Below are 18,622 nucleotides of genomic sequence, written 5' to 3'. Positions count from 1 at the left end.
AATACCAGTGTACCTGTCAGCATTATGAAGGTTAAAGGAGTCAGCAAAGTAGCTTGTTTCTAACTTGAGAAAGCAAGCAGCTCACTGCTAACCCTCATACTGTATATATTTTATTATAACTCAAAGTGGACCCAGGTCCACACCTCCATATTTGGCTGAAGCTAGATCTAGTCCTTCTAGTCCCATCATACTAGTAAAGGAGAAGAGACTGGGAGGCAGAGCCCCATTTGGAGGGGGACACTGGACAGAAAGCAGCCTTAAAAAAAATAAAAATAAAAAGAGAGCAGGAAAGAATCTAATCTCTCAGATTTCTATGGCACCTATCACCATGGTATCTAAGTGTGAAATGAAGATGATGGAAATAAAAGAACTGTTCCTACCCATGACTTGAACTGCACAGTTAGAGAGGCCATGTGAGTAGTAAAAAGGGAACCAATGAAATTCTTCATGGCCTGGGATGAGCTAGAGCAATCTGGAGGGGAACGATTGTCTAGTTCCAAGAGTGCTCTCTCACATATTTTGTCTGAGGAGAAAGGCCTCCCATGCAGGGAACTCACAGAGCATAACAACTGAAATGGAAAGAGGAGACAGGAGAAAAACAGGACAGGATCATATTGCTGCCACTCAAAAAAAGAAAGTGAAGCTCTAGCCATTACTTTGTAAACCTCCAGCCCAGTAGATGCCGGAGACACTAGAGAAGCAATTTCAGAACTACCATAGCAAATCCCATTAGATTTGAAGGTGTCAAGAGCCAGGCTTGTTCACCAAGGCATTTAGAGAGCTTGCCTGGGGAAGGAACAGCAGCTACACAAAGAAGGCAAGGCTCACAAAAGGAGCTGTAGCTACCTCCCAAAGGCAAAGGCTCTAAAGGCCAAGCCCTTAAAAACAGAAGCACTTAAGAGCTCAGATTCTCCTCACCCATGGCCTCCCAAGTGGCCCTTCCAGGAGAAGTGAGCATCACACTTTCTGCTAGCATGAGTAGGTAAGAACAGACAGAGACAGACATTCTTGCAGTTGGCAAACCCTGAAAGGACCATATGAGGACTAACTGAGCCTGAGAGGTGGCAGAATTCCAACCTCACACACCTGCAGCCTCCTGAAAAGCCCCAACCAGGGAAGATGGGTTGAGACACAGAGTACAGTAGTCGTTTAGGACCCAGACAGCTCAACCTCGTGTCTACAGCTCCACCCAGGGATGGGAGAATTAGGCTGCTGCATTGCAGTCATCATTGCAGGGATGAATAACTGAGTCAAGAGAAACAGTTTCCAGTCCCTGGCTAAAGGAGGGGTGCTCTGGACAGAGCCAGAATCTGAGCACCAAGAGAAAGTACAGAGGAAATAAAGGAATCAGACCCCCTCCACACACACAGCCTCATAGCCAGCTGTAAAGCAGAGTTCTTTCCTCTGACTTTCATCTTTTCTCTTGTCTTCTTTATTTCTGGACTGGAGACCGGGGGAAAAATAACAGTTAATTAGAAGACAGGCACAGGACTGCACTCCATACTTCCAAAACAAAGGAGAAAAGACAGAGGTGGAAGAGGAGTGGGTGGGCTGGCGCCTTGCCTGAAAGTTCTTCCGCTTCTTTTTGTCAGGGTAGGCAGAGAGATAACGTCTAGTGAACTAATTCTATCACAGGAGAGGAAAGAGGAGAGATACAACAACTTAGATTTTTTTGTAATTATTTGAAAGATTAAAAAAGTATTAGGACAAATTCATCCCTCACGTTTCACCACCACAAACTAGTGGAACCCAGGCTTGGGGCAGTTGATAGCAGAAAGTCAGGTAAAAACATAAGAATGGCCATACTGGGGTCAGACCAAAGGTCCATCTAGCCCAGTATCCTGTCTTCCGAAAGTGGCCAGTGTGAGGTGCCCCAGAGGGAATGAACAGAACAGGTAATCATCAAGTGATCCATCCCGTCACCCATTCCTAGCTTCTGGCAAACAGAGGCTACGGACACCATCCCTGCCCATGTTGGCTAATAACCATTGATGGACCTATCCTCATGAATTCATCTAGTTCTTTTTTGAACCCTGTTATAGTCTTGGCCTCCACAACATCCTCTGGCAAGGAGTTCCACAGGTTGTCTTTCCGTTGTGTGAAAAAATACATCCTTTTGTTTGTTTTAAACCTGCTGCCTATTAATATCATTTGGTGACCCCTAGGTCTCGTGTTATGAGAAGGAGTAAATAACACTTCCTTATTTACTTTCTCCACACCAGTCATAATTTTATAGACTTCTTTCATATCCCCCCCAGTTGTCTCTTTTCCAAGCTGAAAAGTCCCAGTCTTATTAATCGCTCCTCGTATGAAAGCCGTTCCCCTAATCATTTTTGTTGCAATAAATATAGTTACAATAAATATATATATTTTAACCACAGCTAGGAGACATTCAGTCTCTACAATTAGCTTGCAGGCATGCTGTAGTCAGGAATGTATATTAGTCAAGGGTATGTTCTGTTCTTTTTTCGAGTAACAGTAAGATACACTTGGCAGCACGTCTCTCATTCCCATCTCACCCTTGCACCATCCTGCCCTATCCCAACAACATAGCTCTTGGCCCTTACATATTGCTGCTTCAGGTGCAGCGAGGGCTATATCTGAACCTAGGCTCGATCTTTGGATTTGGTCTTTCACCTATCCAGGGCCGGTGCAAGGATATTTTGCGCCCTAGGCGAAACTTCCACCTTGCGCCCCCCGTCCTCCTCGCCTCCCCCCGGAGCATCGCTTATTATAAACTTTCAAAAATGAATACTGCATAATGTGGCATTGTTCATTAGAATTAATACAAGGCGGTCAGAGGAGATGATCACAATGGTCTCTTCTGGCCCGGGGGAACCTATGAGCAAGGAGGAGGCTGAGAATGCCCCCAGCTAACAGGGTCTCTAAACGTTCCCAGGCTCTGAGTACTTCGACCTCTGGGGGGGACCCTGGGGCAAGGAGGGCAGAGCCGGTCTCTCCCAGGGAGCAGGTGAGAATCTCCCTGGGGATTAGGGCTGGCTCCGTGCACTGGCACATGCCACCGGGGGTGTGTGTGTGTGTGTGTGTGTCAGTATTTGGAACTGGCACCTGCGCCAGCCCTTTCCCCTCCGTCGCGCTGCGGGGTTTAGTTTCACTTTCCCTCGTCCCAGGAGGTGGCTGCGCCCGGCCCCAGGCGTGGCGCGTTGGAGGGCGAAGCTCACCTGAGCTCAGGACCGTGTCCTGCCTCCCCCAATGGCTCCGTTCCTCAGCCGCGCTGGTCGCCGCGCCCGGCCGCTGTCTCCTCCTTGCTCTGTCGCAGGCTCCCACTGACCGCCCTGCGCAGCGTCCCTCACTGCGGGGGTGGGTTTGTTATGGATGCCTCGCTCCCCGCTCTGCCCCGCTCAGCTGACTCCCGTGACGCCGGACACCACTTTTTTGCACCCCCAAATCTTGGCGCCCTAGGCAGCCGCCTAGTTCGCCTAGTGGTTACACTGGCCCTGCACCTATCTTTAGCTCCTATTGATTCAGTCCTTTGACTGTGTGTGTGAAGAGGTAGCTTCCTGAGTCCATTCACAGTTGTTAATTTTGTTTCCACAGGGAGGTTTTACAAATGAGAATTTGATCTGAGAAAGACATGTGTGTTAAAGATACAAGGAGCATGAAAATCTGTGCTGATGAGTTCTAAGCAGAGTGCCAATATATAGCTGATGAGAATAGACACAGTTTGCAATGTTATACTTGCCTCTTCTTCACTGCTATTATCTTCCTTTTCTTTTTCATCTTCTTCCTCTTCTTCAGCTTCACTGCTGGAGCTCTCCTCTTTCAACTCAGTCTTCCAGTTACTGGGAACAGTTCTGCTTTTACGGAATTCAAGGGCTTGGTCAAAGGCTGCAAGAAGACCAGCATTTATTAGCATTAGAAGAAGGATCAATTTGCTCAAAACAAAACAAAAAGCTTAGGGGAAGGCAAGGGAAGGGTGAGAATCCATCCCCAAATCATAGGACTTTAGCAGTGTTGTTCCACAGCCACTCCTTATCTGCATCCTTATGCAGAGGTGCTCAGCCATGCATGCCCATTAGTCTCTGCATCAGGCACTCCAAGCTATTTGCAATTATTATTATTTATGCTGAAGTGATGCCTAAAGGCACCAACCCACTGTGCTAGGCCATGTACAAACACATAATTAAGAGGCATCCCTGTCCTAAAGAATTTAGGGTTCAAATTAATGACAAGACACAATTGGTGGATAAATAGAAGGGTAGGAATGGGGAATAAAGAGGATCGAGGTAACAATAATATAAGCATTTATTTTGCAAAGATTAGTTGAGCACACCATGTAGCTTGCCAAAGAGCCCACCACTCCAGCATGCAGAAGGTGTGGAGGCAACCCTTTCAAGGCTATCACGTGTGCACTATGATGCAAACAACTTTATGAAGGCCCAACACAGGGGACTGGATTTCAGGCAAAATCCATGAAGTTGGTTTCCACTACATTACTACTCCTTTTGTTTGTTGTTCCAGCATTTATAATCAATGCATTATAGTTTTAATGCTTTTAAAGATAGTGCTCGATGACTTATTGAAATTTTTCATTTCTAAACGTCTGTAGACAACATCACAGGGAAGCCATATTTCTGTAATTTTACAGAATGCAAAAACATGCTTTCTTATATATTTGGTGCGATATATACCACTAGCTAATTGTAATTAAACAAGAAAAAAATTGCTCTTTTTGTATTTAAAGGTAATTCTTACCTTGTTTTAACAAAGCATCAGGCTTTGGTGAAGTTTCACTAATTTCTCGAACATCTTTTCTTGGTACAGAAGCACTAGAGAATTTAAAAGAGTGTTGACAAGGCAACAATTATTTGAAGTATACTTATTTAAAATCACATATTTTTAAAAGCCAGCATTTTTCAAACTGGGGATCCTGACCCAAAGGCGGCCGCAAGGCTATTGTAGCGGGGTCGTGAGATCAAGAGTTGCCATATGTCAGATTTTCCTGGACATGACCTCTTTTTTGGTCCTCCGATCTCTGTCTGGGCGGATTTTTGAAATACAAACAAACGTCAGTGATTTTTCCTGACTCATCCTTTTTCCTTGCCTTCAGAGCTGGGTGGTCGGACAGCAGCGGCTGCTGGCCGAGCGCCTACCTCTGAAGACAGTGCCATCACTCTGCAGCAGTGCAGAAGCAAGGGTGGAATGGTATGGTATGGTATTGCCACCCTTACTTCTGCGCTGCTGCTGGTGGCACTGTCTTCAGAGGTGGGCAGCTGGAGAGTTGCAGCTACTAGCTGGCTGCTCAGCTCTGAAGGCACAGACGCTGCCAGCAGCAGCACAGAAGTAAGGGTGGCATGGTACGGTTACTTAGCTCTGTAGGGATGTGCACTGATGTCACGAAAGCTATGTCCGGTAACAAAGTGGTGGATGGGGGACGGGGGTGGGCGGACAGGTCATCACAGCTTGAAATATTTTCAAAGGGGGGGGCCCAGAAAAAAAAAAGTTTGACAGTCCCTGTTATAAAGGGATAATATCAAACAATACATAGAGCTATTAAATGTGTAGAAAGAGCATATGAAATGTATTTGGACAATGGCATCAATAAATCACCAGTTATCATGCAAGTTTATTTCAATAAGACAATACCTTCTTCAGCAAGTTAAATATTGCTGACAGTTAATTAAAATATACCCTTTTCACTATTACAGTTTTGTACAGTATTAAAAAAATTGAGCTGAAAAAATCCAACTGCCTTAAAAATTTGGGTGGACTATGAGGGTACGTCTATACCCAGCCGCTAGTTCGGCGGCTGGAAATCGAACTTCTGGGTTCGACTTATCGCGTCTTGTCTGGACGCGATAAGTCGAACCAGGAAGTGATCGCCGTCGACTGCGGTACTCCAGCTAGACGAGAGGAGTACCGCGGAGTCGAAGGGGGAGCCTGCCTGCCGCGTGTGGACCGAGGTAAGTTCGAACTAAGGTACTTCGAACTTCAGCTACGTTATTCACGTAGCTGAAGTTGCATACCTTAGTTCGAATTGGGGGGTAAGTGTAGACCAAGCTTGAGTAGGGCTCCATGTCTATCATGGAGGTTGCAGAAGTCATGGATTCCGTGACTACAGGAATCTGTGACTTCCGTGATTTCTGCAGCAGCCAGTGTGGCTGACCCCAGGGCTGCCCAAGCAGATGGCTCCGGGGTCAGCTGCTCAGGTGGCCCCGGGGACAGCCACATCATCCACTGCTGGAGCGGCTCTGCAGCCAGGCGCTCAAGTGGCCCCGCAGCCAGCCGCACCAGACACTGCTCGGGCGGCCTCGGGCAGCTGGTTCTAGGGACCGCCCGAGCAGCGGTCCCCGTGGCAGCCAGAGCAGCAGCTGCTCTGGCAGTGGTCCCCAGCAGCTGGTGCCGCTGTCCGCCCCCCATCCCCGCAAGGTTTAGTCAGGGGTATTTATAATATAAGTCATGGACAGGTCACGGAACATACATTTTTGTTTACTGCCTGTGACCTGTCCAAGACTTTTACTAAAAATACCCATGACTAAATCGTAGCCTTAATCATGAGCATCCATTCATTAGCACATTCAGGAAAGCATTCTCTTAATAGCAGGTGTCACAATAATCAATAGTAATATTTTGGGAGATTTCAGAAAAGGCATAATGTTAATTTAAAAAGTCACCAAAAACTTCACACCATTATTGATATAATTAACAAAAATATTATCAGTGTGAAAAAGATTTCAGAATTATACAAACAGAAAATATTAGTAATAGGTATTGTAGTCATATCCAGAGATCCCAATCTGAACTGGGGTTCCATGGTGCTAGGTGGATTCCTCTACTGACCTGCACAGGTCTGTGAATTACTTACTGTCAAGCAATTTGCTGAAATCATATTCTAGACCAGTGGTGCGCAAACTGTGGAGCGTGGAGGAATGTTCAGGGGGAAAGAGGAGCAAGCAGCAATGCCAGGTGGCTTGTGCCAGGGCCCCCCAGATGGTGCGGGGAGGGAGCGCCACCTCCACCCACTGACACCTCAGCGGGCCACCCAGCCCGGAGGCAGTGCTAACCCATTGTAGGCCTTAAGCAGATATATTTTCTGAAGTTGAAGCCTCGCCAGCTGGGGCTAAAGCTGATGCCCTGCTATGCAGACTGAGGTGAAGAGGTCACATAAAATCATGGAATTCGTGACCTCCATAACTGACTGGAGCCTTAAAATAATAAAAAGCATATAGGGGCCCCCCTTGAGCTGTTCGGGACCCTAAGCAATTGCTTACTCTGCTTATGCCTAACACCGGCACTAGCCTTGGCCATGCAGTAATGAACGTGGGGCTTCAGACAGATTCCGTAAATGGTAAAGGGAGGTGTGACTGGAAAAGTTTGTGCACCACTGTTCTAAAGTTAAGAAGGAAACTAAAACTAAACTATAATGAAACTGTTCTATATTTCAACATCCTTTCTGCAAAATGCAAAGGAGTTCTGCCACACTTAATCAAGTGGCATAAATTAGCTCAGAGGGGACCCACCGTTTTTGAATAAAAAATGGAATCTGTCATAAAAGAAAAAAATTATTCCATTGCTGTTGCCAAAGCCCCACCTTTCCTCACAAGCATTTAAGAGCACATATTTCCTTCATGAGCCAGCACTCTCATTTTCTATTTTTTATTTATTCTCTTCTCTTCTGCTAATCAATATTAGAGCACTTTCTTAATCAGATGAAATGGTAATTCTGCCCTAGACTCCTATGATACTGGTAAACAAATCTTATTGACTTAATGAAGAAACAGGCTACTGAGAAATTCTCTTCTTTCCCTTCCTTTCCAATATCTGTGGACCTATAAAATCTTCTCTGAGGCATGGCTATCTCTTCTAAACAAAGCAGCAAGAATCTCAAGTTGTCCCACAAACTCCCACAGGAGTGCAGTCCTTGCCTGCTATACCACATATATAGTTTGGGATGATAATTATAAGGGTGGATTTATATTTCCTGTAGGTAATAAGTATAGAACTGTCATCAACATGGTTCATTTTCATATCTTTCTAAACCTAGAGTAAAGCTGCTGCAATAATTGATCGGCTAAAAGCAGTTTCTTTGCTACACCCCTTACTTCCTCACACACTTTAGATGATGCACATATTTAATTGGTAGCTTCTATGTTTCTACTCACAATTTACCATCCTTGAAAGAACGAACTAGAACATTGTCCTTTTTCACTGCAATGTCATCACTACAATCTGGACAAACCACCTACAAAAAGATAAGAAAGAGGTAAACATTAAAAAAATATATATTGTTTTTATAACACTTTTAGAAAGTATTTAGAGCCTAACCAAGCAAGGTGCTTACCACCCTTAATTCCAATTAACTTCAGTGGGAGTTGAGGGTGCTGAGCAACTCTCAGGATTTCACCTTTAGGGGCCAATCTTGCAAATGTTCAGGAGAGGAAATCTGCTCCTCTATACAAGTGTTAGGGGCCCTTAGTGAGGAAAAAACGGTTACTCACCTTCAGGTAACTGTTGTTCTTCAAGATGTGTTGTTCACATCCATTCCAATCAGGTGCGCGCGCGCTGCATGCACAGTCGTCGGAAACTTTTCCCTTAGCAGCTCCTGTTGGTTCGGCTAGGGAGCCCCCTGGAGTGGCGCCTTCATGGCACTCAATATATGACCCTGCCGACCCGACCCCCCTTCAGTTCCTTCTTACCGTCTACTCTGACAGAGGGGAAGGAGGGTGGGTATTGGAATGGACGTGAACAACACATCTCGAAGAACAACAGTTACAAGAAGGTGAGTAACCATTTTTTCTTCTTCGAGTGCTTGTTCACATCGATTCCAGTCAGGTGATTCCCAAGCTCTCCCCTGGAGGTGGGGTTGGAGTTAAGGAACCACTGATTGGAGAACTGCCCTGCCAAAAGCTGCATCCTCTCTGGCATGCTGTGTGATGGCATAGTGGGTAGTAAACATGTGCACGGATGATCAGGTCGCCGCTCTGGAGATCTCCTGGATGGGCACCTGGGCCAGGAAAGCAGTGGATGAGGCTTGAGCCCTCGTCGAGTGTGCTATAATAGGCGAAGCTGGAACCTTGGCGAGGGCGTAGCAAGTACGGATGCAGTCCATGATCCATGATGAAATGTGCTGTGAGAAGACCGGAAGTCCTTTCATCCAGTCTGCCACCGCTAGGAACAGTTGGTTCTATTTCCTGAAAGGTTTCATGCACTCAATGTAGAACGCTAGCACTCTCCGGACGTCTAGCAAATGAAGACTCTGCTCCTGCACATTCACATGCGGCTTGGGATAGAAGACTGGTAGAAAAATGTCTTGTCCAATGTGAAATTGAGATGCCACCTTGGACTGGAAGGCTGGGTGAGGCCTTCCATTGTCCTTATGGAAGACCGGGGGGGAGGGGGGGAAGGAGGGTTCAGAGGTTAGTGCTTTTAACTCAGACACCCTCCTGGCTGAAGTGATGGCAACTAGGAACGCTACCTTCCACGAGAGATACAGAAGGGAGCATGTAGCCAGTGGTTCAAACGGGACTCCCATTAGTCTGGAGAGGACCAGCTTGAGATCCCAAGCGGGTACAGGTGGTTGAAAACGTGGATATAGCCTTTCCAAACCCTTTAGGAAACGGCCTACCATGGAGTTGGTGAATACAGAGCACCCTGACTCTCCAGGGTGAAACGCTGAGATGGCCGCAAGGTGTACCCTGATAGATGATCCTGCCAACCCTTGCTGTTTTAGATGTAGTAGGTATTCCAGGATGAGTGGTATAGATGTCTGAAGTGGAGATGTGCGACACTGCTCACACCAGCACGAGAACCTTTTCCACTTAGCTAGATAAGTGGCCCTGGTGGAAGGTTTCCTGCTAGCAAGCAACATCTCCTTCACCGAATCCAAGCATTGGAGCTCTGTTGGGTTTAACCGTGAAGCTTCCAAGTGATAAGATGAAGGGATTGGAGGTCTGGGTGAAAGCAGTGAACATGGTCCTGTGTGATGAGATCTGGGTAAAGTGGCAGTGCTATCGGGGTGTCCACCGACATCTTCAGAAGCATGGAGTACCAATGTTGTCGTGGCCATGCTGGGGCCAGCATGATCACGTCTGCTCTGTTTCTGCGGATCTTGAGCAGCACCTTGTGGATGAGTGGGACCAGTGGGAAGGCATATGTGAGGTTGTTCCCCCAAGGTAGCAGGAACATGTCCAAGATGGAGCCTGGACTGTGTTTCTGGAAGGAGCAGAACGTTGGAGCAGCACTTCCTGTTGCTCCTGGTGGTGAATAGGTCTACCTGGGGAAAGCCCCACCTTTGGAAGATGGAATGTAAGACATCCAGATGGACTGACCACTCGTGGTTGAGAAACAACCTACTGAGATGGTCTATAATCTCGTTTTCCAGGCCTGGGAGATAGGACACCTCCAGGTGAATAGAGTGGGCTATACAGAAATCCCAAAGCTGAAGAGCTTCCTGACAGAGAGGGGAGGAGCAGGCTCCACCCTGTTTGTTTATGTAAAACATGGCGGTGGTATTGTCGGTCAACACCACCATGCACTGACCTTGAAATCTGTCCTTGAAGGTCTGGCAGGCTAGTCTCACCGCTCTGAGCTCCTTTATATTGATGTGGAGCGGGATCTCGGACTGCGACCACCTGCCCTGCATCTGTAGATCTCGGTGGGCCCCCCAACCCAGATCTGATGCATCCGTTATCAAGGTCACGGACAGCTGAGGAGCGCTGAATGGGTTTCCCTTGCATATCATGTGAGGGTCCAGCCACCAGCATAGGGTGTCTAGGACTCGTCCCAGCACTGTTACTACCGAGTCCAAACTGTGTTGGCCTGGGTGATAACCTGAGGTGAGCCAAGCTGGAGTGGCCTGAGTCTCAGTCTGGCATGTCTGACCACAGAGATGCATGCTGCCACGTGTCCAAGGAGACTCGGGCATACCCTTGCAGTCATGGTGGGGTATCGCTGGAGAGTCTGAATGATTTCTGTTAGTGCTTGGAATCTGGACCCCGTCCGTATCGCTCTCACCTGAACCAAGTCTAGTACCGTCCCAATGAATTCTATTCTTTGGGTTGGTGACAACGTCGATGTGTCCACGTTGAGGAGGAGACCCAGTCTCTGGAAGGTACTTCTGACTAACTGGACTTGGAATTCCACCTGCTCCCTGGAACACCCCGGTAGCAGCCAGTCGTTGAGGTAGGGATACACTTGTACCTGCCTCTTGCGGAGAAAGGTCGCGACCACCGACATGCACTTGGTGAACACCTGGGGGGCCGTCGATAAACCGAATGGGAGCACCGTGAACTGGTAGTGCTTGTGATCGACCACAAACCTCAGGAAATGTCTGTGGGCTAGATGAATGGCTATGTGGAAGTATGCATCTTTCATGTCGAGAGTGGCATACCAGTCCCCCCGATCCAGGGAGGGAATGATTGAGCTCAGGGAGACCATGTGGAACTTCAACTTTACCATATACTGGTTGAGTCCTCACAGATCTAAGATGGGCCTGAGACCCCCCCTTTGCTTTGGGGATTAGGAAGTAATGGGAGTAGAACCCCTTGCCCCTTAGCTCCTGAGGAACTTCCTCCACTTCCCCTAAGGCGAGGAGCAATGCACCTCCTGGACAAGGAGTTGATCATGAGAAAGGTCCCTGAAGAGAGACGGGGAAGGGGGGTGGGAGGGATGGGAGAAGCAGAATTGGAGAAAATATCCCTCTACCATGTGAAGGACCCAACGGTCCGATGTTATAAGGGACCACGCACGGTAGAAGTGGGATAGAAGGTTCAGAAAGCAGGGGGAAGGATCCGGTATGGAGTCTGGCACGCTGTCCTCAGGTGCCCCATCAAAACCCTTGTTTGGATCCTGACTGCTGCTTAGTCGGATCCTGGCCCTGGCATGACGACTGGTTAGGAGGCCTATGCCTATTGTTCCTGCCCCTACGGCGGTAAGGGTCCTGCCTTGGGTGGGGTTGATATTGCCTCTGCTGTTGCTGGGGTTGAGGCTTGAAAGGTTTTCTCTGATTAGCAGGCATATGCATCCCCAGAGATTTCATTGTTGCCCTTGAATCTTTGAGGCTATGGCGCCTCGGGTCTGTCTGGTCTGAAAACTGCCCTGCACCCTCAAAGGGAAGGTCCTGCAGGGTCTGTTGGACCTCTGGGGGAAGACCTGAAGCCTGGAGCCAGGAGGTTCTCCTCATGATCATCCCTGAGGAGATGGTTCATGCCTCTGAGTCAGCCGCATCAAGGGAGGCTGAAGGGATGTCCTGGCCACTGCCTTCCCCTCCTCGACCAGAGCTGAGAACTCCACTCTTGACTCTGCAGGGAGCATTTCTTTGTACTTGGACGTAGCGTCCCAAGAGTTAAAGAAGGTGCCACTCCAGGGGGCTCCCTAGCCGACCTGATGGGAGCTGCTAAAGGAAAAGTTTCCAATGACCGTGCACATGGCACACGCACACCTGATTGGAATCGACATGAACAAGCACTCGAAGAAGAATCTTTATTACGCAGATTGAATTTTTTTAAAATAAACTATAAAAAATGTGCCAAGCAAAGGCACTGGCACCCACAACCAATGTTTAAAAATAAACCCAGCAACAGTATAAATATAATAGAAATTAATCAACCCCCCCGAGTCCTACAGCACCACAACCAGCCTTACCCAACTTTCATATGCAAGGGGTGGGCCTTGCCGAATGCCATGATTGCCAAATGCCATGAAGGCTTTCGACTCTGGATGTTATGAACCTGAGGAGAAAGGGATTCCAAACATCTGTGGACCTAAAGAGAGTGCCCTGTCAGCCACCCTCACCTCTTATAGTAATGGAGCTTCAGTGCAGGCAACTCCACTGACTGCACTTGTCCCAGGGCCTCACTGGGATAGAAACAATTTCTTAGATAGGTAGATCTTATGCAATGTAGGACATTATAGGTCAAATCAACATCTACAATCCATTTGGAAACCAACAGATAGCTGGTGCATTTTGTAGAGCATAGGTTTCATGTGCTCACAAAGAGAAATACTGTTTAATAAGCAGGACATCAAATTCTGCACCAGCTGCAGTTTCTGAATAGATTAAGTTGTAGCCCCATGTAGTAGTCTTATTACATTACAGTAGTCTTATCTCAAGGCGACAAAAGCATGGATGACTGTTGCTAGGCCCAAGAAACAGATGCAATTTCCTAATCATCTGCAAATTGAAAAAGGCCGTCATGGCTGTAGGTGTTACCGGATCTTCTAATAGCAGCCAGGAGCTAACCAGACCCCAAAATTGTACACCTGGTCAATTAAAGGCAGTGCACATCCTCAAAGGAGAAGAAACAGCACCCACACACTATCGCCTCAGGTGACTTACTTCAACCTATACCACTTCAGTCTTTTCTGGATCAAATCTCAGCCAACTAGCCATCCTCTATGCTCTAATCTCCAGACAATAAGTAATGCAAACCAACAGCTCCAGGTGGGTCACTGGAGATGGTGTTATAAAGCTGCAGGGAATCAGCAGACTGAAAACAATGCAACCCATGCCACCTCACTAACTTTTCCAAAGGTCTCGTGTATTCATTAAATAAGAGGGATGACAAGATGGAGCCCTACAGAACACCCTCTCTAACAACATTCAGGTAGGTTAGATCAAGACTATACAAGAGCAGCCTCTAGTATACACTGCAACAAAATTAGGTCTTTAAATTAAAGGCAACGTGGTCTAATGCAGGGGTAGTCAGTTATTTTTTGGCAAGGTCCAAATTTCTTGGTCAACGTACGGTCAAGGTCCAGATGTCAGAGACAATAATAAAAAATAACAATGAGAGTAAGCAAATAAAAAGATTTGGGGTCCATTCAAAAGTGCCTGGCAGTCCAGATTTGGCTTGTGGTCTAAATTTGGCCTGCGGTCCAGATTTGGCCTGCGGTCCAGTTATTGACTACCCCTGGTCTAGTGTATTTAAACATAGAGAGTCCTCACTTCTAATCTTGGCTCTCTTACTGACTCACTGTGTAGGTTCAAACAAGTCCATGAACCTCTCCCTACCACAAAGGAATATTTTGAGAATTAAGGTTTGCGCAGTATCTTGACTAAGCATAGCATTTCAGAAGCATCAAAGATATTCCATCTTTTTTGTGGTCCAGAGAATATGTACTATGATACCAAACACAGTATAACAGAGTAAAAAAAAAGTATGCTGGGATGTGTATTATTCAGCATTTTAAGTATATGTCTCTATTATTCACACCAATATATAGTCATTATTAACTATAATGTATAATAAAATTAAGCCAAAGTTTCTCTACAACAAAATAATGTTATTTAGAAGATTAAATTTAAGGAGGCAATAAATCCTTGGCTGAACGAACTGAGAAAATAAGTCCTTGGCGGCAGGAATCTTATCTTTTTGGCACTAACTTTACACTATACACAATGTGCTGTGTATATTTATGGAGCAGAATAACCGATTACAAAGTTAACTTGAGGATGGTTCCTGCTAAGGCACTGAAATAAGTTCTCTTTCTCCTCTCGTCTTTACACCACAAACTTCATAGTACTTGGGAAGAATTAGTCCTCACAACCACAGTGGGGACTAACTTTATTTTTAAACTATATTTTAAAAACACCCTCTGGTTAATTTGAGACAGGGTATGTTTCTGTAATTTGTACAGATTACACATTTTTAAGTTTTAACTGTAAAATTTTGAGAATAAGTAAACCACAGCATAATAGCAACAAAAAGGCAGCAGTGTGTTTATTAATCATTTGTTGAGCACCAACAGTATGCTCTGTACTGGCATATGATTAGATGGAAAATGATGTATGAAACAGAAGAGTTGAAATTGGAGAAGAATGAGTGGAAGGGTGAGCAGCAGAACAAGTGTCGAATCTTGTTTTTTCAAGAGACAGTAAGAACAAATTGTAAAATTATATTAAAAAAGATTCATTGTTTGCATTAACACCTTACATTATGAAACACAAATCTTAAAATCTAATTTGCTTTTCACTATTTATACTCTTCATTTGCTTTGGTATTCACTCAGTTTGGACAATGTACCAGACTTCAGTTTTCCTTTGTATTACAACATTTATGTTCTCTATACTGCAAAGAGTTGTATAAATACAAAAGGGATCTTACTTCTAGTCATATTAGGTTTGGTTAAAACAGTATGATCTACTGAAAGAGAATGATCTTGTTTGCTCAAGGTGAGTTATAGCTTGAAGCAGTTATACCCACAACCAAGCAGAATACTTCTGACTAAGATTACATTTTTGAGAAAAAGCTATACACACACACACACTTTTTTTTTTTTTAAAAGAGAGCTTAAGTACGTTGAATAACAACTAGGTTGTTGTCCTATGAAATTTCGTAAGTGTGATGCTCTACTTTCTGACCCTTGGGAAATTTGCACAACAGTGCTATGTGGGGAAATGTAAACTCCATACTTGAGGGTAGGATAGAGCTTCTGAACTATGACTACTTACAAACCCTCCCCTCCATATGTATTACTCTGACAGTGGCTTGCATAGGGTAGATCTCTGTGGAATAGAGTTTTGTATAAAATAATCTGTGCTGGCTAGGACAAGCACTAAAAGCTCTGAAAATAACCTGTCCCAAGCAAGGCTTTTGCATGGAAGTTTTCATTTTGCCAATTCAAGTAGAGGCTTATTTTTGAGACTTTCTGCACAGTTCCAGATTGTCTGGGTAAGCAACAGAGACAACACTATGCTATTATTATGGCTAATGTTATTGGCTACTCAGGCAACAACCTGAGAGATTAACAATTGCTGGGTTTTGGTCACAGTGGTGGGGAAGTTTTATTTTCGAACTGTGCTGCACTACTGAACTAACTTTGATGTATGCTGTAGTTTTAAAGAATGACTGCCTCTTTGGTCTCTGTGTGAGAGAGAGAGAGAGAGAGAGAGATGTGGTGATTAAAAAATATTGCTAAACTTCTGGATTTGTAGTCCTCAGGACAAATACCCCAGAGAATAATTATTTTGTTTACCTAATATTTTCCAAGAAAAACAAACTATTTTAATCTCCAAGAAAAAGCCAAAAGAAACATCTCCTGCCTTCACCAAGTTCCTGGAAAGATTCATTGTCACCATCCAGCTATACTTGAAGATCTTAGCTCCTAGCTATCTTGAGTAACACTACCGTAGATTTTCAGATGAACCCAATACCTATTGGAGGTTGCCAAAGGTATAATCAAGGGAACTTGTAGATCAGTTATGAGTGTGTCCAGGAAGCCTGTCCAACCAAAAGGACACAAAAAGGTTTAAACTAATAGAACTAATTGTCTCAAGAGGTACTGACCAGGAGGTGTGGGGATATCCCACCATAGTTTTAACTACAGCCTTCAACTAAGTAAAATGTTTTATTTCCTTACTTATTTTTAATTTTTCATAATGCTACCATCCACTAACACGAACATCTCACTGCTAGATATTCTGCCTTTTTTTGGCTAGCTTTTGCCAGCTTTGACGACTCTCCCCTCCGAGCCTCATCACCCACACCTCCACAGGCACTGCTGCACTCCCTCGGAAAGCCACTGGACTGCACAGCAAGCCACAGGAGGAGAGGAATAGCAAGTTTCAGAGTGAGAGCAGAGGATGACAGCTACTGCACTCACCAGGGACAGTTAACTGGGCTGATGGTGCAGTACAGCAACTTTTCAACAGAGGGAGTGCACAGGCCTCTTTGCTAAAATGAAAAATAAAGAGTCTTCAGCAAGACTGCTCCCAGAGCCAAAAAGAAAAGAGCAGAATACCTCACAGTGAAAAAGTCATAGCCATTCTTGTACTATGTATGAGAAAACCATTTACTAAGTATACCAGCCAGATGCAAATGAAGTTTTAGGTGTTTTCAGTTAAAAAAAAAAATCAGTTAAAATCAGATATTTAGTCAAAGAAGTTAAGTGGAAATTTCCTTGAAAACATGATAGTAAACTATCTTTGTATTCAGCCAGAAAGATCATGGAAGAAAAAACAAGGTGCTTATTCAGTTACTGAGCATTTCTTAAATTATCCATTTTAATGAATCTTGGTACTGAAGTAAAAATCACAGTAATCTAGAAAAGCTAACATTGGTTATTTAGCAGTGAACCCTAACACAAGTTATTCAAGTGAAATTAAGAAAATCAGTAAGTCTGACTGCTTGGAAGATTACAACCACATTAGCATTTGCTTTTATTAGCAAACTTTTTTGATACATATTTCCCCTGGACAATTATGATACTGTTGAATTTTAAGAAACATACTACTGTGTACACTAGTTGCATGTGAGTCCTACATGACAAAGAAAAAAGGACAATTACTATTCATTTGGTGCTTAGAAAAGATTAAAAGCCTCTAAAAATATAAATTAAACACCTACCAAGGCTGGAAACCACAGAACTTTCTTTTTATCCACATTAACATAGTCTACACACACGACTTTTCCTAATAGTTCATCAGTTTGTTTCCTATCATCTTCATCTTCATCACTGGATGAGGAAGAGGATTCTTCTTCTGGGCTACAATGGGAAACAAGAGAGACTTAAACTTAACTTAACAATAGTGTATAGATTTATAACCTGCCAATCAGAGAGGGTACAAAGCTAACTATCTGAAACAAAATTAAAGCATGGATAATAAGAGATTTTTTTCAATTTTCTATAGGAAATTTACAAAAATAGAAAAGGCTCCACATACTATAACTCCAAAGAATTTTCAGGATGCAGTTTGAATCACCACAGCATAAAAATTCAAATCACAGAACGTATTAAATCTTTAAATGCCTTCTTTTTTTCCAGAGAGACAAGGTGAGTGAGGTAATATCTTTTATTGGAACATCTCCTGTTGGTGAAAGAGACAAGCTTTCAAGCTTACACAGAGCTCTTCTTCAGGTCTGGGAAATGTACTCAGAGTGCCACAGCTAAACACAAAATGGAACAGATAGTTTAACCTAATTAGTTAAACATATGGAAACTCCACAGCATGAAGAAAAAGGAAGCAAAGCTTAGCAGCAACCCTTGTATTTAGTTGCGACACTGAATACGTTTCTCAGACCTGAAGAAGAGCTCTGTGTAAGCCTGAAAGTGTCTCTCACCAGCAGAAGCTGGTCCTATAAAAGGTATTACCTCACCCACCTTGTCTCTATAACATCCTGGGACCAACACAGCTACAAAAACACTTCAGTTTTCCAATAGTTACCAGTTTAAATAAAAGAAAACCTCAAAAGCAACTATCTCTTGGTTACATTAAGGCTGAATTGTAACTCAAGAGATCTTGGTTCTGGTCCCAATTCTGCCACAAACTTCTTGTATTACGTTGGGCAAGTTGCTTTCTCTCTTTGTGCCTCAATTTCACATCTGTAGAATGAGGTTAACAATACTTTCCAAGCTCACAAGGGCTGTGAGGCTACATTAATTGTGAAGCACTTAGATACTCTTGTGATTTGTACCATAGAAAAGTTTTTACAAATAATCAAATTCCTCTTTAGAATTGCCAAAGTTTCACAGTATGTATCAAAACTACTAAATACTTGCTCTTCAATCTCTTTGCAACTCTTTAATTTTCCTGTTTTCTTAATGCTGTACTCTTCCAACAGCATGTTACTTAATGCTTGAAGGGCTTCCCATCCCAGTGAAGATTACATTTTAGAAGTTAATGACTCCAGTTCATCTTTGGTATAACTCCAAGGTAGTCAGG

General features: G+C 44.4%; 1 protein-coding gene across 1 annotated transcript in view; it reads right to left on the bottom strand.

Annotated features, from left to right (window-relative positions):
• The window catches only part of ARID4B (AT-rich interaction domain 4B), a 138,266-nt gene that overhangs the window by 48,066 nt on the left and 71,578 nt on the right, over window positions 1-18,622 (bottom strand). The window contains exons 8-11 of the mRNA XM_026649674.2: window positions 17,307-17,445; window positions 8,124-8,203; window positions 4,717-4,790; window positions 3,704-3,849 (exon numbers count right to left, since the gene is read on the bottom strand). Coding sequence (XP_026505459.1) covers window positions 3,704-3,849; window positions 4,717-4,790; window positions 8,124-8,203; window positions 17,307-17,445 — 439 coding nt within the window. The remainder of the gene's footprint in view (window positions 1-3,703; window positions 3,850-4,716; window positions 4,791-8,123; window positions 8,204-17,306; window positions 17,446-18,622) is intronic.

Source organism: Terrapene carolina, unplaced genomic scaffold (genome assembly GCF_002925995.2).
Source record: "Terrapene carolina triunguis isolate 2854851 unplaced genomic scaffold, T_m_triunguis-2.0 Scaffold85, whole genome shotgun sequence".
NCBI lineage: Eukaryota > Metazoa > Chordata > Testudines > Emydidae > Terrapene > Terrapene triunguis.
The sequence above is the reverse complement of the archived record's forward strand: the minus strand, read 5'-3'. Positions and strand labels throughout refer to the sequence as shown.